At 50.6% G+C, this 24,478-nt stretch overlaps 1 protein-coding gene across 1 annotated transcript; it reads right to left on the bottom strand.

The window, feature by feature from the left end:
• Nucleotides 1-424: 424 nt before the first annotated feature.
• On the bottom strand, nucleotides 425-23,497 carry FBXO21 (F-box protein 21). Its single transcript, XM_050318277.1, has 12 exons — nucleotides 23,280-23,497; nucleotides 20,450-20,585; nucleotides 18,169-18,263; nucleotides 16,021-16,142; nucleotides 14,211-14,357; nucleotides 13,217-13,350; nucleotides 12,851-12,987; nucleotides 12,301-12,477; nucleotides 11,432-11,564; nucleotides 8,877-9,067; nucleotides 7,780-7,937; nucleotides 425-5,100 (listed from the first exon to the last, which is right to left on the bottom strand). Exons 1-12 carry the CDS (start codon nucleotides 23,495-23,497, stop codon nucleotides 4,922-4,924), a joined length of 1,827 nt encoding a protein of 608 aa, XP_050174234.1. The 3' UTR covers nucleotides 425-4,921.
• Between the last annotated feature and the right edge of the window lie 981 nt (nucleotides 23,498-24,478).

Raw genomic sequence — 24,478 nt, 5'->3', positions numbered from 1 at the left:
GCCTGGGCGGGACCCTCTGGGAGCGGGGACATTCCCGTCCTGAGCCAGTGGCACCCGAAGCCCCCGCTGTGCCCACTCGTGCCTCTGGCGCTGCACGGGGACCATTCCCCAGGAGAAAGGTGTGGAGTTCCCCCCAGTGTCCCCCCACTCCCTGCCCATCCTGGCTGCGGGAATGCGGGCCGGGATCTCCCTCAGCGAGGGGAACTCCCGGCTCCCACCTGAGCCCTCCAGCAGGAGGCAGGTTTGGCAGGGCCGGTGCAGAGGTGGGTGATTGTCACCATCTCCCCCGGTGCCAGACCGGGCTCTGGCACTGGCAGGGCCACATCAGCCTCCCACGGACACAGGGAAGAGCAAAGCCCCGGTCGGGAGAGCACACAGGGAGGTTGGGAGGCAGCTCAGAAAGCACAGCACACCGTGGGAGGGGATAGCAAGTCAGTGTCGTTTATTTTTTTAAAGCCAAATATAAACAGGAAAAGGATCAAATCATTTCCAGCCTCCAGCTGTCCTAGATCCAGGAAAATACCTGCTTCTAAATAAAAAAGGAGGAAGGAGAGACATCCCCATCTTGCAGCCTCAGCTGTGTCGGGCGCCCTGGCACTCGGGACTCTGCACCCTCCGGGCATTTTTCCATCAAATGTATCTTTTTGTTTGGTTCAGGCCCCTCCAGCCCAGAGGAGAAGGGGGGAGTGGGGGAACACAGCACCATTCTGTCCCTGCCTGCACAGTCCCTGTGTCCTCTGCGGGGGAAGAGCCAGCAGGGAGGCTGGCAGGGCCCTGGGAGATGCTCAGAACTAGTCAGGACAACACCCCGAGCAACCTGGTGTGCAGGTGAAGGTGGTCTGGAAGGGACCAGGACATCCCAGGAGCCCTTCTCCCGCCCCAGGCCTTTCCTCACCCTCTGCTGGCCCCAGGCAGGCCTGGAGGGTCCCAGGGTCTGGTTTTCCTGCAGAGGTTGGTGACAAACTTCATGGTTTGTCACAGAGGCCACCCTCCTAGCCCTTGGCTGTGTCAGGGCACTCTGAGCATGTTCCTGCTGATCCTGCGTGTCGGGAGGGGTCTGGGAGGGCTGGAAGGGCTTCCCAAGAGGATGAGGCACCACCAGCTGTGCCAGGGAACACACTCTGCGGGTGGAGGGCAGGGAGCAGCTCTGCAGCCTCTCTCACAAGACACTGGCCTGTAAGGGTGGACAAACCTCCCACGGATGCTTTTGCCCACAGGCCTCACTCCCTGCTAGAGGAAACCCGGGAATGGTGCTCCTGTAACATCCCTGAGCCCCCGGATCCAGTGGCACAGCTCAGAACCAGCCCACGGCTGCTGCTGCTCAGCTCCCTGTCCTTTTCCTAACGACCCAAACAGGGATTCCTCCTGCTTCCCTGCCTCCTCTTCCCCCATTCTGTTTTTCCTTCACCCTCCAGATTTTACCCTGGGCTGTTCTGCCCCCAGGACAGATGGCCGATGACGTGGAAAGGGAAGGGAGAAGGTGGTTTGAGCTGCAGGAAATTCACCCCTCTGCTCCCAGGGGATGCAGGACCAGAGGATTTTGGCACTGCAGAGGAACCTGGCCAGGCTTTCCACTTGGTTGGATGGTGGGAGAGAAGGGAGGCAATTCCATCTTTTCCAGGAAACATCCCTTCTCCTGGAGAGCTCCACAGAGACAGGACAAACTGCACTCTGGGTGCATCGGCATGAACATGAACACTGACGTGGACCTGGACACAAGGAACTTCTGGACACTCATGGACACAAGGAACTTCTGGGATCCACTGCAGTCTTCCTGGGGAAAAGGTGACTGTGGAAACCCCCTCCTGTGCTGCCAGGAGGGGAGGGAGCACAGGGAAACAGCAAATGTCACCCCACTATCCCACAGAGGCATTTCCCGCCGTGTGGGACCCCGGATGTGCAACCTGCAGGATCTGATGTGCATTCCAAGAGGCTGCTCGAGCAGGGACAGAGAGGGATCCTTGGGGGGTGTTTCCAGTTTTCCCTGGCCACCCTGGATGCTTGGGCTGAAGCCTCCTACAGCTGCAGATCCTTCAGCTGGGAATTCCTCCTCACCAAGAGCAAAACTCCACCCAGAGCAAACAGCACGGGCGGCAGAGGGGCCACCCCAACCCAAATGGGAACAAACAGGGGGGCTTTACACACTTTGTGTTTGTCTGAAGTCCCAAAAGCAGACTTGGCCCCCGGGACTGGTGCTGTGTGGTGTCTACTGAAGCACCTCAAGTTTCTTCCAGATTTGGCACATCCAAGGCTGAGGACACAGTTCCCCCACAAAACACCTGCCAAAGGGATCAGGATTTAGCTCCAGGGCTGCCCTGTGCACCCAGTCCCTCACAGCACATCCATCCCTCTTGCACAGAACAGCTCTGGGACCCCTGGCCACGCGGGTTCAATAAGCACTGGCCAGCACTGATTTTCAGGGCAACTTTGTGTGGCTTCTGTTGGCTCCCATGGGTATTTTTATGGTACAACTCTACCTGGCACTCAGGCAGCACCTGAGAGCTCCTGTGAGCTCACTGTAATTCCCTCGATGCACTGGAGAGAGGCCAAGATGTCACCAGACTGCCCATTCGGCAGAGGCCAAGGAAACTCGGTGACATCCAGAGCTGGGACTGGGAACAGGGAGCCCAAACTCTGCCCTGCCTGTTCTCAGCTCCCAGCATCAACCTTGGGACTCCACAGCAACATTCCCAACTTTGCATCCCTGCTAGGAATCTTTTGGGAGCTGCTTTCAACCCTCAAAAAGGGCTGAGGGGCTGGGGTCTGCTCCAACCCTCAGGAACAGGGGATGGGTTTTAAGATTTCTGTCCAAGGTTTCCCTACCCTGATTCAAAATGGGAATTCCTCCCTCCAAGTTCATTTCAGTGCAGACCTGCTCTAGTGGAAGGTGGCCCTGCCCATGGGAAGCAGATGAACTTTGAGTTCCCTTCTAACCCAAACTATTCTGGGATTCTGTGACTATGATCCTTCACAGCTCCCCCTGGAGCAGAGCATCTTCCCCATTCCTCAGCACACTCCAGGCTGCTGTCCCTGAAGGCCTGGGGTCCCTGCAGACCATCACCACCACTCCAGGGGCAATGTGCTGGGCTTTTAGTGTTTATTTCTGACACACAACCAGAGCTCAGGACTGCAGAAGGGTGACCAGGACTGCAGGAGGATGACCAGGACTGCAGGAGGGTGACCAGAGTTGTGGGAGGGTGACCAGGACTGCAGGAGGATGACCAGGACTGCAGGAGGGTGACCCAGACTGCAGGATGACCAGGACTGCAGGAGAATGACCAGGACTGCAGGAGGGTGACCAGGACTGCAGGAGGATGACCAGGACTGCAGGAGGGTGACCAGGACTGCAGGAGGGTGACCAGGACTGCAGAATGGTGACCAGAGTTGCGGGAGGGTGACCAGGAGTGCAGGAGGATGACCAGGACTGCAGGAGAATGACCAGGACTGCAGGAGGGTGACCAGAGTTGCATGAGGGTGACCAGGACTGCAGGAGGAGGGTGACCAGGACTGCAGGAGGGTGACCAGGACTGCAGGAGGGTGACATGCAGTTCAAGCATTGCTTTAGGGCAGGGCTCTGTGATTTCACCTGAAGTGCTACAAGAGACTAAGAGCATCCACCTAATTCTACAGGGACCTAATTCTCAGCTCTGAGAGAACTACTGTGTCGCAACTGGACAGTGACAGGAGACAGGAGCTGCAGCTACTCTACACACATTGCTTCAGAAACCACAAAGATATGCACACTGTCACTCTGCACCCCTGAACCCAGAGGAAAACCTCTTCTGCTGTGGTTCTGTCTGGGTCTTTAAGTCATGTTAAAATTCATGTCCCTTGCAGGCAGCAAAGTTTGTGCTCCCCCAGAATCCAGTCTCTTTTGGCAAAAAGGAAGAAGGCCTCAAGCTGCAGGAATCAACATCTTGTTTCCATACACAGGTTGGCTGACTCTGGGGATGGCCAGTTTCCAGTCATAATTCCAATGTATTGCATAAATACCTATAGATCAGAGGTGGCAGCGAGTGGCAGCTCCCTGTACATCAGAGTCATTGTGGCACCGGCCCCAAGGCTCCCACCAAAGTGCCACGGGGTTCCAAAGTGTCCTGGGAGCACTCAGGCCATGCCACAGGTCCTGCCTTGGACACACATGAGGAACAGATCACAGAACACGGGTTGGGTGTGTTCAGCAGGCGTGGAAAAGGACAAGAAGCTCCTCTGCTGCTTTAGGAGAGTCTCGTGTCCTCAGCGAGGTGGCTGCTGGACCCAGTGCCTGCCACCCCCAGAAGCCTCAGTGCTGCTGGTTTTGTTGCTGGGGCTCTTTCCCAGGCCCAAAAGGATATTGCCAGGCCCAGAAGGATATTCAGGATTGGAACAGTAGCTCTAGGAACAATCAGACTACAGAGAGAGGTGAAGCAAAACCTGACCGAAAATTCAGACCGGAGAGGACGACAGGGAAAGGTGAGAGGCTTTAAAAACTATCACCTGCACGGGATATACATTAAAACCCAAAGCAAACAGACACAGCCAAACGAAAACCCCACAGCGCTGCAAGGACAAGCAACTTCCTTCTCTGGAAGAGGGGCTTCTTCCACGTTCCACACCAGGGATCTCACTGTGTCAGCCTCCTAAGGCAAGACAACCACAGGACGAGTAGTTGGTGCAGACCCTTCCCAAGGACCACGCGCTTCCTTGGCACGGCTGTCCCTGCAAGATCCTTCTGCTTGGCCTCAACTGTCCCTGTGCCTCCTGGGCCACAGCGGGCAGGCAGGCAAGGGAAAGATGCAGTAGCACCAGTTTCAAAGTTCAATGCAGTTTTCAATGCATTATTAAGCCAAAGGATTGTCACCGAACTTGCTTTCCGCGCAAGTTTTGCCAAGAGGGTAAAGCTACGCTCCAGCTGCTTCTGTCCCCACGCTGCCTTCTGCACTCACTCCTTGCCCGAGCTGTAGATCTTCTGCACCGTGGCTCGTGTGAGCTCCAAATCCTCCGGGTACCGAATTTCCAGCTCGGTATTTGCCAGGTAGTGAACGCCTGTGAACTCGGAGAAATAGCGGCCGATGTCGGGGTGAGGGATCTCCCGAGGCTCGGAGTTGTATTCCAGGTTCTCTGCCAGGAAAGGAGAGGATCAGTTATCACCACAGGAGACGGCAAGAAATCTTGGGCCTGTCTCAGGTCTTTGTTCTGGCTCTAGAAACACCAAATCCCGATGCTTGGAGTTAAAAAAAAGCCCCTAATCCAGGAAAATGTGTACGGAATATGGCAGTCTGAGTGGGCACAGAGCCTCACCTCCTAAGTGACCCCACTTACCGGTGGCATGAGAACTGTTTTATGCCTGAGATTGCCTGGCACTGGGGCTGGAGTAGCAGGATGCTGCTCCCACTCTGGTAAGCGCAGGGAGAAGCTGTTGCACTGAGCCCTGATCCCTCACGGCCCACGGGAGATGAGTTCTGGGAGAGATCCTCCTCAAATGCTCCAAGGTGAGCCCACCAAGCCCGTCCTGGTAGAGGAGCCAAGGGGTTCCTTGCTCAGCCTGTGTCTCCACCATGCCAAGCACCCAGCCCGGGTTTGGGGCATCTCACAGCAAAATCAACTCCTCTAAACCCAAACTTCCCCAAGTTAAATGGAATTTCCTAAGAGAGGCAGGCTGATTCTTCCCCACAGCAGCCCATTTCCTCCTTTGGACTGATTAACAAGAGTTAAACCAACACTAAAACCCAAAGGTGACCCCCCAGCCCGGGGCTGCTGTGCTCTGTAGGGTCAGCATGACTGGCAGTAAATCCCACACAGGTGGCCTGCAGCAGTCCCCAAATGATGTCATTTTTTTCCAGCACAGTGCCAGCTAATACAGCAACTATTATCTAGTAAAAAAAAATAAAAAAAGGCTGCCTAAGTCTCAAAGCCTGACTTTGGCCAGGACAGGGACAAGAAGTGATGCAGAGAATGTCATTCAGGAATAATCCGTCTCTGAAATTCAGCTCACTACAGAGAGCCCAGAGAATTCCTATTAATCCATGCAGGTTCTTTGAAGCTGCTGCAGAAGCACCAGGGCTTTCTATCCCTCAGCAGTGGTGCAGTCCAGTCCTCCAGGCTTGCAAAGGACCTCTCTGGATACTGCACCACTGCGGAAAAGAATTCCCGTTCCGAGGGCTCTGCAGCAGCGGGGCTGAGCAGGGAGCCGCGCTCAGGGAGGAGCAGGAGCTGGCAGGGGGAGAGAGCCCGAGACAGGCGAGCTCAGCACAAGGTGGGAGCCTCCCAAAACCTGCTGACAAGCAGTTCTGAGCCACAGATGCAAAACAGAGGCAGCAAACTCGCTGCATGACACAGGTGCTCTGGAATCACGTTTACAGGAAGGCCTCAGACTGAGCTGCATTTACCTGTAACGAGCTTGGTGATATTTCTGAGCTGGTCAGATTAAACTCCACGTGCAGATTTATTTCAGATTCTTTCAGTAAAAAAAACTCGCATTCCCTCCCCAGAGTCAGGTCAGGGGGTTATGAAATCATCCTTCCCAGGTGATCTCGGGATGCATTTCGGAGGGGATATCAACAGCCAGGCAGCAAGCAGGGACAAACCCCACAGGTTTCCCAAGCAATATCGAAACACTTGGATGCTTGGCTGAAATGCACCGTGGGACCAGCCAGAATTCTGCCTGTTTATAAACCATGAGACAAAAGATAAGCAATGACTCAGCCCCAGCAGCCCTGTGGACAATTACCTGATTAGTCCAAGATGCACATTTTAGTATCAACCCACAGCACACAAGAATTTCTGGTTTGTAAGACTCTCTGAGAGGCCAAGCCCTGCCTAGTATGGACTATCAGGCTGAGCTGTAACACTCCCACTACTGCTCCCACTTTTTTTTTTTGGACCACTGAACATAAAGCAACTCTAGGACAGTGGGAAACACCTGCACTTTAAATCTCCAAAGGTGTCCCTTCCTGTAAAACCACCTCCTGCTCACAGGGAGAGAATATCCAGGGAGCACCTAAGGAAAAGGGCTGGCTCTATCTTGGTCAGCATTTCCAGCAGCTTCCACACCTTCTCTTAGCAAAACACACTCTGGCTGTGCAGCTGCCTCCCTGGCACAGGGAGAACACAAACACGAGGCAAACAAACACTCTTTTGGCAAGATACAGGGTCACAGATGCACTTCTCTGGTTTAATTTTCTTCTGAACCTCAGCCTGACACCTCTTCCCATGCCCTAACCACAAATTCTGGCCATCAAGAATTTCCCCTTGCGGGATGTTGCACAAAGAACATGTGATACAGATTTCTACACCTCTCTGCAGTTGTAAAGAGACATTAATTTTTGTTCTTATGAAGGTGGCACTAAAAGCCAGGCTACCTGTGTTCTCTGGGATCCTGTGCTGTCTCAGTGACAAGTCCTGCAAGCAGAGCCTGTGTGCTCCCTCCCCAGATCCCATTTGCAGGTCCTGTCCAAGGCACAGCTATTATTTCCAGAAGGAAGAGCTGCTGGCAGACCTTCAGCCCTCAGCAAAAGCCCAATTGCTTCTTTCAAAGCAGCAACCACAAAACCGGCCACACTCGTCACGAACAACTGTTTCTAAGGTCGCTTAAAGACACTTCCTGGGCAAGAGGAAATTACACCAGAGTGGGCCTCGATGCCCACTCCTTGCAGTGCTGATTTCACGGAGAGCAAACAAGATTCAGGGTTCTTTTCCTTCCCTGCTGACAGTTCATGTTCCACATGAAGGAGTTACTCCCTTAAGCCTCCCTTTCTCCCAGTGCAGTTGCGGACATGGCACAGGGAGGCTCCTGCTCACCTTGGGCAGCGTATCTGCAGGAGCCATCCTCCACCAGGACGTTGTAGAAGGGCTGGTGGGGGCCGTGAGGGAGGCTGTGCACGTTCATGTTCCGGATCCACTCGTGTCCCATCATGCAGGCGGGATCCCAGCCGTAGATCACGCAGTTATAGCCGTACCTAACGGGGGGAATTGCACACCCAAACACCGTGAAAACCCCACAGCCAGCTCTCCACACTAACACAGCACAGACAGGACAGGGACCTCCTGTGAGCTGGCACAGGGGAGGAGAGGGAAATGAAAAAAACAACTCAGGAAGAGGGAGTGTGTGTGTATTTTGAGGTGGAGGGAAATGGCTGGGAGTGACTGGATAAACAGACAGGAATAAACAGCTGAGGACAAAGGAAAACCAAATGTGAGCAAGAAAAGAGGGTAGGGAGGAGACTGGAAGCCAGAAAGCAGAACAGGAAACAAGCAATAGGGAGGGAATGAACCACCCTACTGCACCGTGCAATTCTATGCCATCACACAGACGTGGTAATCCCAGCCCTGAGCTCCCAGAAACAAAGGCATCATCATTTACAGAATATTCATGGGATTAATCGAGAGGTATTATAACTGTCACTGCTGATGCCCTTAAAATATGTCTTGTTGAGTCAGAGGAGTGGCCATGCTGGCATGTCACTGTGACAGAGCAGCACAGACAGGAACACAGAGCCCCTGTGCAGTGCAGGGAGAGGAGGGAGCAACAGCACAGGGGAAGATCCACAAGCTCTTAGAAATGTCAGAATCTCCTTTGAAGTTAATTCTGTTCCACGGTCCCTCATTAACCGATGATGATGTTTCTCGGAGAGCGCTGGAAATTTCAGCCTGTGTGATACCCCAGGACTCAGAGCAGTCCCCTCACAAACCCCTCTGCAGTCCCTCAGCAGTGCAAACACTCGCTCTCTGCCAGCACAGACAGAGCTGCTCCCATTTCCCTACACGCTCCACGGCACAGATGCACGTGCCTGGCATCTCCCACCGCAGGTGCCTCCCCGGCAGCTCCAACTGCTGCCACCGCAGCCCCCTCTGCTCTGGGGGGCTGGCAGCGTGGGGGGGGGCTGTGCAGAGCTCACCTCTTGTGCTTCATGATGAGCCCGATGGAGAAGCAGACCTCCTTATGCTTCTCGTCCGAGCGGTGCTTCACCTCGGGCCCCACCTCCTCCTTGCGCCGCTCGATGTGCTCCAGGGTGTGCTGCACCAGGTACCCCACGGCCCCGTGCTGCGACGGGTCCAGGGCCTGGATGTGCTGCAGGATGTCCAGGACCTTCAGCAACCCAAACAAAGAGAGACTCAGAACCGGCCTCTGCAGCAGCACGACACTTGTGTAAATACAGACAGATCTATTCCTGTACTCAGCTGGTGTAAGAGCCCAGGCCTAGAGATCTGCCACGGGGATTTCCCACGCTGAGCTCTCTGCTTGTTACACGCTCCTCACGTCTAATCTGCACAAACTGCACACAGTGCTCTGCTTTCCTGTCTGTACAGCTCCTGACTTCCAAGGAAGGGCACTGGTGAGCACTTCTTGGAACTAAGTCCCACCAGGTCATGCCCTGGCAGTTTGTGACACAGGGCTGAGATGCGTTTCTCAGGGTTCCTGAAATGTGGTGAGGATTCTGTTGTTAGCCCCCCAAACTGCTGCTGTGAAGAGACTCCACGTGACTTCTGCTGTACTTAAAAACTAATATTTTAACTTAGAACTGAGTTCCTCAGTGTCTTGTGGGAGCCTGGCAGGGAAAAACAGGGCAGCACTGAAGGAAATGCAAATAACCTCTGTGCTGCTTTCCCATGGAATAGTGGGCAAGACAGAAAACCTGCCTGTCTCAGGATGAGGAAAGAACACCGGCTTTAAAGGTGCTCTTAAAGCAGCAAGCCCTGCAGATCCAGGATTCCAGCCTTCCAACACCCTCTGGCACAACATCAAAGCATCTGCTGCCAAGTTTGTCAGGGGGAAGCGACGTAAATTTTACTTTTTTTGGTAAAAACAACGAAAAAAATGCCGAACCTATTGCCTACACACGTTGGGAAAAGAGACATAGAGCTGTCCCAACATCAAATACCTCAAGTGATGCCACAGCCCCAAAATCTGACACACTTTAGCACCTGGCAAAGAGTTTGTCTCCTTGATCATGTGCTGGAAGGTTTGGTCCCTCTTAAGTTTATGAACAGAAGTTTAAGAACAGAAATCTCAGGTTCCATCAGCCAAGAAGTGAGGGAAATCAGTCAAAAAGAAAGAACAGGTGAGTAATCTGGTATGGGAAGAAACACAGCTCAGGCTTCATGGCCACTTTAATTTCCTGAAGAACTAAGAAAGAGGTGAAAATCCTGAGAAATCCTACAGGCAGGGGAAGGCCTAGCACAGTAACCACAGCTGCCAGATGTTCTTGGGAATTTAATTTACTGTCATTTGCAAATGTTTAGGACAACATTCTGTAGGACTTTTAAGAATTTTCTACCACTTCCCATAAATCTGGCAGAGCCCTATTAAATTTGTCTTGTCTCTCTGCTCAACTACAACTGCCTGGAAGGACTGGATGCAATCCTGGGAAGTCCAAATTTGCCCATTTCCATTGCATCTGGCCCGGAAGGGGGAGGAAGATCTTCCAGTGTTTCACTGAGCTCTCCCCTATTCATGTACAGTTGCCACTTGGTATCAGTGAGTCCCTCCCACACACAGTTTGCTTGTGCTGTTTTTCCCGTGGTCACCCTAAAACTTGCTGCTGTAAGAAAGAAATTCCAAGCTCAGCACGGTCTGTTCTTCCAAAGGAAGGCAGGCAGCTTTTCCAGCAGTCCTGTCTCAGATAATTTAGTGGGAAAAGCTTTGTTTCCTGCTCAGATGTTCAGCCCATACTCCTGCCCCCCTCCCCACCCCTCACATTTGGGACTGGCACAGGCACTGCCCTAAAGTTGAGCTTCACTGAAGCAGCACAGGAAATTTTGAGCTCTTTGCTGCACTGAAGCACTAAAGAAATTATACTTTTTTTTGAGTTACAGGCTTCTTCCCTGTGCCTCCCCCTGATCCAGTGAAAGAACTGGATGATTTAGACAACTCATAAATCCCTGCACCTTCTCTCCCACACTCACAAGACTGCAGGACTCGAGTTGCTACACTAAAGGTAACAGTCCAAAAGAATTCCAAGGGCAGGAATATCAAGCTGCTTTTTCACAAGAGCCACAGGTTGTGTGGCCAAATTTCCAGAGAACAGCTTTGGCCATATTTATAAGAGATAACTTCCTCAAGCTTTCTGATAAGGTAACTGCTCCTTTTGCAGGAGTCCAGCAAGACTTTTATCACAATCTGGGCATAAACCAAACAGGATGATCTTGCAACTTAATGGCTAAAAGTGCTGTTTGAAAGATAAGCTGTGAGGCTTGGGCAGTAAATCATAAATTATGGCTCGAGGCTGCTCATGAGTCTCCCCTAGGACAAGCAGGCAAGAATCATCCTCTCCTCCCTGCTCTGCATGGTAGGAATTGATTCTCTGCAATGTGATCACTCATTCAATTGCATTTATTATGGAAACAACTTGTGGCAGACTGTAACACAAGCTGAGGCAGTCCAAAAATCAATAGCCCCGTGTTAACAGTGCTTAGCCTACCCAAAAAAACACCCAACCAAGTGGAGAGGTACCTTTTCTGGCCAGATTCCCAGGTGGAAGTATAACCTAGCCTGGAGCATTAGATGCTGCACATTGTCCGGATACATGGCCAGGTACAGATCCAAGGAGTCTCTCAAGAGCTGGTAAGACTGGTCAGTGCTTTCTCTGCCAGCAGAAAAGAAACCCAGTTGTAAGGCTCTGCAACCCCTACCCCCAGCAGTCCAATGGACAGGGAGAGTCCCCAGAAATGATGCTACAGGTACAGGCATGCTCCCTCAGTGATTCCAGCATGGACCGGGCACATCCAACAGCTCAGGAGGAGAATCCCCGCACAGCTGATGACTGGGCTCTACCCTCCCACTCCACTGCTCTCAAACAATCCTGCACAGAGAATTCACTCTCCAAGCCACTCCCTTCTGAAATCTCCTTTTGTTCCCCCTAACACCTGAAGCAATGCTTTCACTCCTGTGACTTCTGTGGCTACTTGGGAACGGGATTATCAGGAGCAGCTGAAAATAAAACTTCAGATTTTCTACCCACCGACAGCATCTCTGAAACTGCTCCTTTGAGCATGTGGGTTCTGCTTCTCAGATCACAACAAAGGTCCCTGCTCTTAAGGGAAGAGTGGAGGGTGAACAGTCCCTATAAACTTTTCAGAAATTAAAAAAAAAAAAAAAATAATTTTCTTGAGGGGAATTAATTCTACTAAATGTTCTTATTTCTACTCAGGTAAGGTGATTAAAAGCAACCAGACAACGCATTGTGACAGACAGAATTTTGAGGATCTCCTGGGGTGACTGACACCTTTTTTGAAGCACTCACTCCAAAACTGCGCAGGAGCAATTTTGGGTTATGATGACCCTGGGGACCACCCTCAGAGGTCAGCAGATCCTCCACTCACCGCTTGCCAAGGTTCAGGAGGTTGCCCACCATCCGCTGCAGGACCTCTTTGGAGGTCACCACGCCATAGAACTCCTCTGTCACGTGGTGCCCGATCAGGTACTCGCACTCCTTCACCGTCAGCTGCTTCCCCTTGCCAAAGGCATCGATGTAGGTGTAGTCAAAAATATCCGTGCTCCTAAAAAACCACAAGGAAACCGCGGTGTGAGGAAGGGTCTGGTGGTAAAGCAGGATTAGCCATTTCTATTCCTCCCTCAGCACTTGTGTAAAACAGGTGTCATTTATTCCTCAGCTCCCTCCTAAACAGAGAATACCTGGGACCTTCTCTCCCTTTCCTAATTTCTTAAGAGAAACATCACCTCGTGGTTACTGTTATTTCAGGAAATCTGTTCCCACTCAGCAACAACAGCAGAGCTGAGTTCTGGGAAACTCAGAGGTCTGATCTTTTCCTCTGTATAAGTTATAATTCCAGGTGGAAAATAATTACACATTCTCATAGAGGTCTGGAGTTGTAAATGCTTTCTGGCTTCAAAATTCAGCTTGTCACTCACCCTTCTTTTCCCTGACACCACCTCAGGAGAAAATGGCTGGGGAAGTTGACTGGTTCCAGTTTGACTCCCAGTTGCCTGGCAATTGTTAAATAAAGCACAGACAGACTGATGGGAATTCCTGTCCTGCGGATCAAAACCTGGGGGGAGACAAAGGTGACAAAGACACGTGGGGTGCTGAGAAAAAATACAACCCCCCTAAGGTTTGATTTCACAAATGAAAACATCACAACTCGAGAGGATATGCCTTAAAATATTAAACTGTATTTTACAGCAAGTTGTTCTTCACAGAGGATTATTTGCCTGGCTATATTTGGACAAACAAACACCACAAATAGAATGTCTCATATTTTTTTGCCAGAAGTGTACCTGGTGGATGTATGAATTCAGGGAGTTGTAGTAATCCAGCTCGTTTCCTTTGTATTTTAACTGCTCATACAGGACACAGTTCATGGCATCGAGCACCTGCCGCTGGAGTTCCACTTCTGGAACAGAGACCTCCCCTGAAAGCACGTGCAATGAAACAAAGACTGAGGAAACAAGAGCACCTCACCTTGGTGCAGTGATCCTCACACCAGAAAGCTTCACATGGACTCACTCTGGCCTTGAAAGCCAGCAAATGTCACAGAGTGTTTATAAAAAGCATTTTTCTTCCTGAGCAGCCTGTTTGCTGCCTAAAGGCCCCACACAATCAAGAACTGCTATATTATGAGTATTTAGAACATGTCATTACTGCAGAGGGAAGTACTGTTAGAGGGTCTGTTATTAACTGCATCCTACAAATGATTTACAGTGACACCCCTGCCTAAAAAGAAATCAAAGTGAGTTGAGAAGTGCCAGTGGCTCCTACCACTGCCACACTCAAAGAACAGAATAAAACCAAGCAATTGCTAACTGAGCCATTCATTCAATCAAGTGGTTTTATGCATCAGACTGATGCACCTTAAGAACAGCTATTCCAGCTTAGGGTAATTTTCCAACATTGTCAGAGGAAACACTGACCTTTGGCCATGTTAAAACACGCACCTTTTTTATTGGTGCTGATTTTCTGGGACTTGCAGGGGAGAGGTTGTTTCCCTGCTCACAGCAGGAGTATTAAGGCCTCAGGGATAAATAGGAATAAGAGAGAATTCCACTCCCAGTTCTGTTTGCTTAGGCAGCATCAGATGGATGAACCCCGGGCTGTGAGGTCTCCGTGGCTGAACAAACAGCTCTTTCTCGACTGATGGTTTAAGCAAACGTCAGAGTGGGTTTGCCAGGGGATAAAGAACAGCAACTCCTCAAGCTGCCACGATTCAACAGCTGTTTCCCCTTGGCTGCCTGGACCCTGACCTGCAGGAAAGCTTTATTTTCTGTACAGTACCTGCCTTGGAAGCCAAGCTGGGGTGCCTTGGGTTTTTGGTCCGCAGGACTTTGCGCACTTTGTCCGTGATATCGTCCACCTGCGCCTGGACACTTTTTAAGCAGATGTCTGACAGGGGGTTACAGTATTGATCAATTAAAACAGCACCTGGAAGAAACAAACTACATAAGAAGCAGGACTTCAGTTTTTTTCCTTTGCTTAGTTTTGCCTGCTCTGCATTCCAGGCATGCAGCGAGGGATTGCAGCAGAGCAGCAGAGCTGTCGGCTTGTAACGTGCAGTCTCATATTGGATTTATCACAGAAAATGCAAGGAATAAGCTGACATGATAAATAACCAATTAAACTCAGTGCTCCCCTCTCCAGCATCCTGAAGGGGAAAGCAGTGGATTTGTACACTGAGCAGGTATGCTGCTAGGCCAGGCTTAACCAGCCAGCTCTGCGGTCACACCGCATGCCCTGGCACCTTCCCAGCTTACAGTGCTTTTTATTCACAGCCTGAAACAACCCCAACTTCACTTGTGCTTCAGCTCTGATTTCTTCCTGCTGCATCCTCCACAGCTATCATTCTTGCTCTCTTCTGCTACGTTCATCTTTCCCTTCCACACCTGCCCTCCATCTTCTTATCAAAACCCCCACTGGAACAGAACAAACTTTCATCTTCCTTCTGCCCAAACCTCTTCTGTCAAACCTCTGCAGGAAAAAACACTATCCCTGTCACAGGATCTTCTCCTTGTCATCACTGCTCTTTCCAAAGCCTCACACTGTCCAATCTTTGGACTCAGCTGCAGACACCTGCAGGAATTCTGCAGGGATCAGACCTCTCCCAGCTTCCTACGTTGCTTTGTGAGCACATCCATGGCAGGGGATTCCAGGGATTCAGCAGGGCCCCACTTTTAGTCCCCTTAAAGTGTTCCCTGTGCTGACCAGGTGGAACTTCACAAGAGACCTTCTCTGGTGCTCTAATATGGCTCTAAAATGATGCCCTTCATGGCAGACTATTTGTGCACCTATTTGTGACCCACACGATTCAGTCACATAAACGTCTGTCTGTTCTTTCCAAAAAAAAGCCACTTTGAAGAAGGACAAGAATGGAAAGCCAAAGTCTACTGCCACTAACAAGAACCACCTTTGTGCTTGAGATTCTTTCACAGGACATTTTGGAGTGTACACCAAGAGTAAGGGACTCTTCTGCAGCCACTGGCAGCTTCTAATGCATTCAGAAGACTGTCTTCTCCACAGGAAGCTTGGAAAGGAGAATAACCCACCACAGTGAAGACACAAATAGAAGAAAACCCTTTTCTTTCGTCTTATCAGATGCACAGGTTGCTGTCCCACCCTGTCCCTGGCCTGCCAGCCATTCCCCATCCCTAACCTGCACAGCTGCCAGAGCCCAGTTCTTGAGGGACAGTCCCAGGGCAGGGGCTACAATTCCTTCTGCCTGCACCTTGCTCCTTGCCCTTGTCTGGGAGACTCCTGGGAATCAGGTCATGCAGCCCAGGGGCCACATCTAAACCCTCCTGCAGTGGCAGGAATCAGGATGCTGAGCTGCTGCTCATTTCACTGCTCAACATCCACGTGTTTTAACATTTCCTGCGCTGCCTCCCAGCTCAGCTGCCTGCAGGACACGTCACCCTGACGCTCTGACCCGACGCTGCTGCGGCACTTGAAGGATTTCAGGTGCACCAAAAACCCAGCCCTGATTCCGAGGCCTTGTCCAGCTGAAGTATCAAGCAAGGAAAGCTCCTTCTAAGCAAAATGATGGGAAAGCTGTCAGGAGGTGCTCAACACGGGGTTTCTGCCAAAGACTTACCCTCCAGGAACGACTGTCGGTCAGTGGGGCGCTGCAGATACTCCTTCAGGTTTTTTAAGATGTTCTGTTGCCGCAGGAAATAGAGGATTTTCTTTGCATAATACTTCCAGGTGAGGCCTTTCCTGCACATTTAAATACAAGAAGCAGCATTGCCCTAAACAAGTATTTTAAGGGTGAATGTTTGATTGAACTGCCCCGGTGAACACGAGTTTATAAGTTGGATTACTGCCCTTTTTTAAACAAGTTTGACAACGCTGTCACTGAAAAGTCAGCCAGAAAGGGAAATGTTAAGAGGAAATTTATCATCAAAACCCCCACAACGCAAGACACTTTCAAAACATTGTTCCTATCATCTCTGGTTTTCATCCCATCACCAATATATAACTCTGAGTAGGTGCATTATCATGGGAAACAACACAGATCCTAATTAAAGTAGCTCAGGAATATCTGATAAAAAATCCTATATTTTATTCATAGAATATTACCCTCTGTCTGAGTGGATCCCTCCAGAGTCAATCTGAAAGCACCCTCTCAGCATTAAAAATGAATTGATGAGGGATATGAATGTGAACCCAGCAGTATTCACAAAAACCCCACAACTCCCCAGAGAAAAATCAACTCCTGTTGCTCCGAAAAGGCAGGAACAGATCAACAGTTGGTCTGTAGATGACACAGTTCCAAAGCTTTTTACATCACTTTCTAAATGAACTAGTGGAGGCAGAGAAGCAGCCCTGGGGAGCTGTTACTGCCCAGGTAAGGTTTGAGGAGTCACCTGCAAAAGGACAAACCCAGAGGTGTTCACACTACGGGCAGATAAACAAGCCCCGGCCTCAAAAACACCCAAAGGGAAAATTCTCCTCCTTCCCAGGTTCTGCCCTTGCCATCGGTTTAAAACAAGCCCAGTTTCCTTCTTCAGGAAAAAAAACCACCTCTTTCCCTGCTTACACTTCCTGTCCTGCAGACTGCAGGTCAAGTCAGGCTTCTCCATCCTCCTCCACAGGAGGATGATCCAAAGCCCATAACATTTTATCCTCTTCCAATAAACTGGGAGCCTCAATAGGGACAACTGCTTTATTGGGATGTCTTCCAGGGCAATGATTTAGCCTAATGCTGCTGAATGGCAATGAGTACAGTTTAATCAGGGGGTAATTAGCAGCAATCCTGCTTTATGGGGAGGCATTTGGCCAGTGAAAAGGGCTCAGAAGCTTTTTAACCAGTTGTTAAGTGAGGGATGCTCAGTCCCCGGTTCAAAGGTAATAAAATGGCTGTGAAAAGGCAAAAATGAGATGATTGCCATTCCAGTGAGGCTTTTTTCCAGCTCCACTGACAGTCCCTCTAATCAGGGCTATTAGACCCCATTAAGAGTAATCTATCACTGCTTTTGATCACATCAAAACCAGCCTGGTTAGATGATGCTACCAGCAGAAAAACCTCTGAGTAAAGCAGGGACTTGTTCCTCCTGCCCAGAGTTCATCATGCTGATGAGAAAACCCAGGCAGATGCAAACCAGAAGTTTTATTTACCTGCTTGGCATTTCACTTGTCTGAATAATTTACAGAACTGTAAAATTTGCAGTGGCTGAGTTAAACTGAGATTTAAACCCTGAATTAAACTCAGATTTGGGGGCAAAAATTGTACCAACCTAGTACAGCTAAAAAAAGCAACAAGAGGAAAAGAAAACAAAGAGCTGTAATTTCATGCTACGTGGCTTCAAGGTGGCAATCCTCAAGTGTTCCTGCTTCCCTCTGGTGGGAATGATCCTGCAGATCAGTTCAGGCAAACTGTTCCAGGCTCAGATAAAAACAGGAGCATGAGGATGGGAAGTCCTTAAGCAAAAACTGCTGGAACAGGGTACATGGAACATGTCCCAGGAGTCATGAACTGGCAAGGAAACAGGAAGCACCAAGCCAGGGGACTCCTTTTAGTGGGACAGTTCACATGGTTTCTTCTGGAAATATTAAATTTGTTCTGCAATTAAACACAGGAAAGACAGGAATATGTGCCAGCCTTGGTGAGCCTGGGGGTGTTGTTTAACGAGGGACACAAGGACAGGAGCTGAGGTCAGGCTTTGACCACAGCACTGCTCTCCTTTAGCTGGTGAAATGGGGGCGAAATCCCCATCATTTCTCACCTCTCTCTCTCTCTTACCTTCCTTCCATGTTCAGGATACACATCAGCTCATCCTCAAAGAAGTGACTCGGGCACCCCAGGGTCTCAATGTCACTGAATCCATCGCAGGGGACCTGTCAGAGCACACAGTGGGTTATGCAGGGCCCGACAGCTCCCTCCCAGCACAACAGAACTTCAGAAAAAGCCTCAAACCCAATTTGGTCCCGTTTTTAAAATCTGGGTAAGACCTTCAAAACGTCCAGCTCACCACATGCTCACAGCCTGTACTCAATGGATTTATTACAAGGATCCACTGGGAGCCCTGGTAACATCCTACAGCAATTTGAGCCAAATCCTACAGCATTTGGGGCTCCCAGGGCGGGCTAAGGACCAGCACAAGCACATCTCATCTTATGCAGCAATTTTAAGGTGGAATCAACTTTTGCCTGTGGTTGGTTGAACCTCCACATACACTCCCCAGTGCCTAAGATTAATCCTGAGGGATGAGGAATGAAGAGGCAGGAGCCTTTATTTTTTGATTCAACCACTTAGGCATCTATATTAAGAAGAGCTATTTTCTTCCAGAATTCAGAATTATTTTTAAAGTTTTGGTGGAACTATAAAAAACATTCACTTCTAAGTACAAGACATGGGCTGAAAGTCTCTCTCTCTCAGTTCTAAGCAGGGAATCAAGCTGCAGCTTCTTGCCCCACAGGAGATGATTCTCATTATCAGGCCTTTGGGTATTGCTTAATGGTCTCTCAGAAGTCTTTGCATACGTGATTAAAAGAACAGCAATCCAGGAGCTGCTTTTCCCAGTTAATGCTCTGACAATTCTCCACGGACAGATGTGTGTCTGCTGCAGCTGCAGTGGAACAGAACAGCCAAGACACACCAAATACCCCACTGGGCCCACAGCTCCCTTCTCCAGGAGAGAAACTACCTGCCAACCCCTGCTTAATGTCAGGGGAGAGGATTTCAACACAGGTCTCCTGTATCTTAGGGGAATTCTCTACTGGACCACTATATTTTTGCACAGGAGGTACAGAGGGGTGGCTGTTTAGTGGCTCTTGTGGGAACTTTTAAATTCAGCCACATTTCCAGGCAGCACTTATGCTTATCTCACAGAATTTCAGGCTGACCCCACTGGACAACTCGCCAAAATCCAGAGCCACCCACTAAGCAAACAGACAGTGAAAGATCTGCTGCTCCACGTGCAAGTCAGTCTCCCCAGGACACCACATTTTCACCTTTTTTTCCCACTGAACACAAAAGCATCTTGGTGTCATGGCTGGGTGAAGAAGCTCAATAACACCCTCTCCAGTTCAGTGACCCTATTGTGGCTCGCTCCTGCTTTCAAATGCCTCGTGACAGCTCTCAGGGCACAGCCTTGCTCAAGGTCTGCAGCGAGAAATTCAGGGGCTGGTGCTGCGTGTCAACAAAACCACCCCGGCCTTCAGAAGCTCCCAGAGCTGGGGCTGAACACACAGCCATGAGCAGAGAGGTTTTTAAAGCTGGAAAATGCAATCAGAGAATGTGTGTTGGACCTTTGGATTTTGACCTCTCTCCCCTGTTGGCCGTGGTTTAGCATTTTCACACCAAGTGAGGAAATGCAGAATTTCTGACTGCACGGTTGAGATGACGTGAAGAGAGAGAGAAGATCAACTAACAAAAAGTCTGGATTCAAATCAAAGAAGTTCAATCTTTGCATAATCCTGAGTGGGAAGGGATCCACAAGGAGCATCCAAGTCCAACCCCTGGCCCTGCACACACACCCCAACAATCCCACCCTGTCCCTCAGAGCGTTGTCCAAACCCTCCTGCAGCTCTGGCAGCCTTGGGGCTGTGCCCACTGCCCTGGGGAGCCTGTTCAGTGCCAACCACCCTCTGGGGGAAGAATCTTTCCCTGATAACAATAATAATAATACTTAAAAGGCAAAATCACCTGAGAAATAAATACCTTTTAAATGGCTCAAGAACTTTTTAAGAATACGACCTCCTGACACAAAAGCTCAGCCAGTCCTGAGCAAACAGCCTCCAGCTGCAGCAGGGGAGGTTTAGCTTGGATATTAGGGAAAACTTCCTCACTGAAAGGGTTGTCAAGCACTGGAACAAGCTGCTTAGGGACGTGGTGGAATCACTGACCTTGGAAGTGTTCAAAAAATGTGTAGATGTGGTGGTTTAGTGGTGGACCTGGCAGTGCTGGATTAGCAGTCAGACCTGATGATCTGAGAGGGCTTTTCCAACCTTAATCATTCTATTTAATAATGATTCTGCTAAACAAGTGGCCAGGCTGTTGCACAGACATACAGAGGACTTACATGTTCTGAGAAGAACCTTTTGGAGAAGGAAGCCACAATCCTCTGGGCCTCCAGCCCCGCGTTGTGCCGGGCCTTGTACTCCTCCAGCCAGCTCACCCCATCCGTGTGGCTGTAATACTTCAGCAGGGATGGCCACCTACCCAGGAGACACAAATGAACAGCAGCATTAGGATTTCACAGCCCTGAGAGCCCCCAGAAGTGTTATTGGAACCACTGAGGAGCTGAGAGGCTGCCCAGCTTTAAAGGTAGTTGTGTAAAACTGACCCAAACATCAAAGCACGAACCCCCTGATTTCGGCTTCAGGATTGTTTTAAAGTTAAGATTTCCTAAAGCCTGCCAAGAGGAAACCTTCAAAGGCTCCCACACCAGGATTGCAGCATCCAAATATCCTAAATGCTTTAGTTTGATAATTAAAAGAGTTCAATATACAAAGAAGCATCCCATGTCGGCCAACTCGGCACCAAACATTGTCCTGTGTTCCTGCTACCACCTCGGGGTCTAATTAAAAGGCTGCACAAAACAGAGCTCCCTCCACTGCCCTTGCTGGTGGCAACATCTACGGGAGGAAAACAGAACCCAGAAGTCAAATCCCGACAGCAGAATGCTTTCCCAGTTCATTTTTGGCACAATAAATAATTATTTAAAAAAACCCACCCTCAGTGTTCCTGTAAAAAAACCTCCCCAACCTGCATAACTGAGCCTAAAAGTCTAAAAACTAAGACACTCCATTAAGAATTTCGAGGTCCAACTCAAAATCTAACTTCAGGTCGTGTTTTGGGGGCTGTCAGCAGCACCTTTTCTAACCAAGTGGGTGTGCAATAAAATATGTGCCAGCACAGCAACTCCCAAGGCTGTTGTGAAGATCCTGAGACCACTTGTGTAAGAAACATGAGGAAGAATCAGCACAGATGAAAATATTTTGGCAAGGAAGCTGAGAGGAAGGTCTCTTGCAATTCACTGGGACTTTTTTACTTCATGCTTTGAAATTCTGTTAATTATTACTGGTTTATATAAAACATTTTCCTTCAACCACTGCCTTGAATTTTTTTCAGGTTCTGTCTATCTATCTTTATTTATTTATTTTTATAAACGGAGATGTTTAAATCACTATCACTACATTACCTTAGGTTCTTTCCAGGTTTATCTGAATATATAAATATATATATATATATATATATAAAATAGAGAGAAGGCCTAACATTTAAATCACCACTCCTGTATAAAATTATTACCAGTGACCAAAATGCACAGTTGGGTTTGACCACACATGGAAGATATTTCACTGCCAGTTAATAATTAAACTGCCCTGCAGTTGCCTTCACAAAATAAAGTCAAATAACCTCAAATTACATAACAGCCCGAATCCCTGGCCTTTCATTTACTGCTGAAACGCAGCCACCCCACAATAACCATCGCAATCCTTTATTTTGGGAGGAGAAAGGGTAATTTCTTGGGTTGAAATGATATTGGGGATTTTAGGAAGACAGAGTGCAATTGCTCACGATGGAATCCGGCCAGGACAACAAGGTCAACCTGCAACCTCCTGCCAAAAGTTCCATTATCAAGGAGAGAGGAGGAGAGCAGAGAGTGCTAATCACCCACCACATCCCCTTCCAGCTGCTGGATCCCAACCAGTGCTGAACTTCCAGAAAACACAGCCACTGAATCGGTGAAAGTCAATCCCAAGCCACGGTCGGGTGATTTGGGGAAGCTGTAATTGTTCAATAGGCCTTTTTCGCCCGTGAAAAGAGAATAATCCTCTCATTTGGGCTATGCTACATTTTAGGAGCCAAGTGGCAATTAGAGAAAGCAATTTGGCTACTTTTCCTGTGCCAGAACAGGCAAAAAAAGCAGGTAACAGATGAGAAAGTTCTGTCCCAGAGAGGCTGGAGGCCCCAGAGATGAGTGGTGGTGCCCCAGGACTGCTGAAAGCAGCGCAGCATCAGCAATGTCACCCCCCTGCTTCATTCCCGGGCAAAATGTGAACAGTTTCAAGGATTACAACACAGCTTTGCCCCCACCAGGCCCCCTGTGAGTGCCCCTGGGGAGAGACACTCAGCAGCAGCAAAAGTCTGTGCCAAATACTTTGGTACCTGTGGAAACAGTTCTCCTCAAAGCACCACAAATAAACACCCCTCTGCTGTAAAGGGTTAGTCCTGTGACAGGACAGGTGCTGGAAGACGTTTTGGAAGGTGCTGTCGGGGTCAGGGAGGCCAAGCCACGACTCCAGAGCACGTGGATCTGTGTCTGTGTCACCGGCAGATCCCGGCCGGATCCGGGGAGTGCAGCCGATCCTGGCTGTGGAAGGGGCTGCAGGACTGGTCTCCGAGCAAAGAGCCGCCAGCACTGATCTCCTGCAAGCAGCAGGCACAGCCCGGTCCCACCCCGCGGGATCCAGGAGGGGAGGCAGCCTTGTAAATCCCTCGTGGAAGCGCAGAAGGACAGCTGTGGCTGCCCCATCCCTGGAAGCGTTCCAGGTGGGATAAACTTGGAGCAGGCTGGCCTAGCGGGAAGTGTGTCCCTGCCCACGGTAGGGGGAGGGGACGGAACCGGATGATCTTTACGGCCCCTTCCCACCCAAAAGCACTCCACGACTTTACCCCGAGCGCCGCAGGGCCCGCCCGGCCCACGCGGGGCTCCCCGCGCACCCGCTGGAGCCGGGGAGCGACCAGGGATGGGGAGCCGGGGCTGCACTTCCACCCCCCCGCCCCGATCACTCCCAGGCCCGGGAGGCCGCGGGCACCTCCCGCAGCTCCCCGGAGCCCCCGGCGGGTCCCCCCCTGTGCCCTGCCCTGCCCCGGGCGGGCCGGGCCGTGCCCGCCGAGCGCACCTGAGGCGGAAGCGCTCCCGCCACACCTTCCCGCGGGGCTGGCACGCCTCGCGCAGCCGGCGGCAGGTGCAGGACACGCGGCCGATGTCGGCGGCGCCCAGCACGTCGCAGCAGAGGATGAGCTCCAGCAGCTCGCCCGGCAGGTCCGTGAGGCTCGTCCCGCCACCGCCACCGCCGCCACCGCCGGGCCCCGCCGGGCCCGCGCCCTCCGCCGCCATCTTGGCTGTTTACCTGCGGTCACTGGGGCCGCGCGGCGCTTCCGGGGAGGGGCGGCCCGGGCTGCGGCCACACGGGGCGGGAGGGGGCGAGGGACGGGCTGAGGGGAGAGCGGGGAGGGAGCCTTCGCCTTTGACGGGGACGGGGTGAGGGGAGAGAGCGGGGAGAGAGGCTCTGACGGGGACGGGCTGAGGGGAGAGCGGGGAGAGAGCCTTTGACGGGGACGAGGTGAGGGGAGAGAGCGGGGAGAGAGCGAGTGACGGGATGAGGGGAAGGAGGGTGCGAGAGGAATGGGTTGAGGGGAGAACTCGGCGCGGGGCGGAGACGCGGGGGTAAAGGAGGACCCCCGGCAGGGTGTGTAAATATTTAATAGAGACCTCATCGATGTGTGTAAATGTCTAATAGGGACCTCCTCAGGGCGTGTGAATGTCTGAAGGGGGACCTCGTCAGGGTGTGTGGACGTCTAGTAGAGACCTCATCAGTGTACAAATGGCTAAAGGGGGACCTCAACTCTGTGTGTAAATGTATAAATAGAGACCTCATCAATGCGTGTGAATATCTAAAAGGAGACCTCATTAATGTGTCTAAATGTATAGATAGAGACCTCATCAAGGTGTGTGAATATCAAAAGGGGGCTTCCAAGAGGGGACCTTGTCAATGTGTATGAACATCAAAAAGGAGGTGCCAGAAGGGGACCTCGCTGATGTGTATCAATATCTAAAGGGGAGTGCCCAGAGGGGAACTTACCAATCTGTATAAATATTGAAAGGGGGACCTCATTAAGGGAGGTGCCTCATCAATGTATATCAATATCTGAAGGGGAGTTCCAAGAGAAGGCCTCATGAGTGTGTATCCTGTAATTCTCTAAGAAAATGATCTCTGCTTGGTTGTGCCAACCACTAGGACGAGAAGCAGTACTGCTGCACTAACAGATTGCCCAGAGAGGGTGTGGAGTCTCCCTCACTGCAGATATTCCAGAAGTG

This window comes from Myiozetetes cayanensis, unplaced genomic scaffold (assembly GCF_022539395.1).
Source record: "Myiozetetes cayanensis isolate MyiCay16 unplaced genomic scaffold, myiCay2020 scf21, whole genome shotgun sequence".
Taxonomy (NCBI): Eukaryota; Metazoa; Chordata; class Aves; order Passeriformes; family Tyrannidae; genus Myiozetetes; species Myiozetetes cayanensis.
This window is presented reverse-complemented; position numbering and strand designations above follow the sequence as displayed.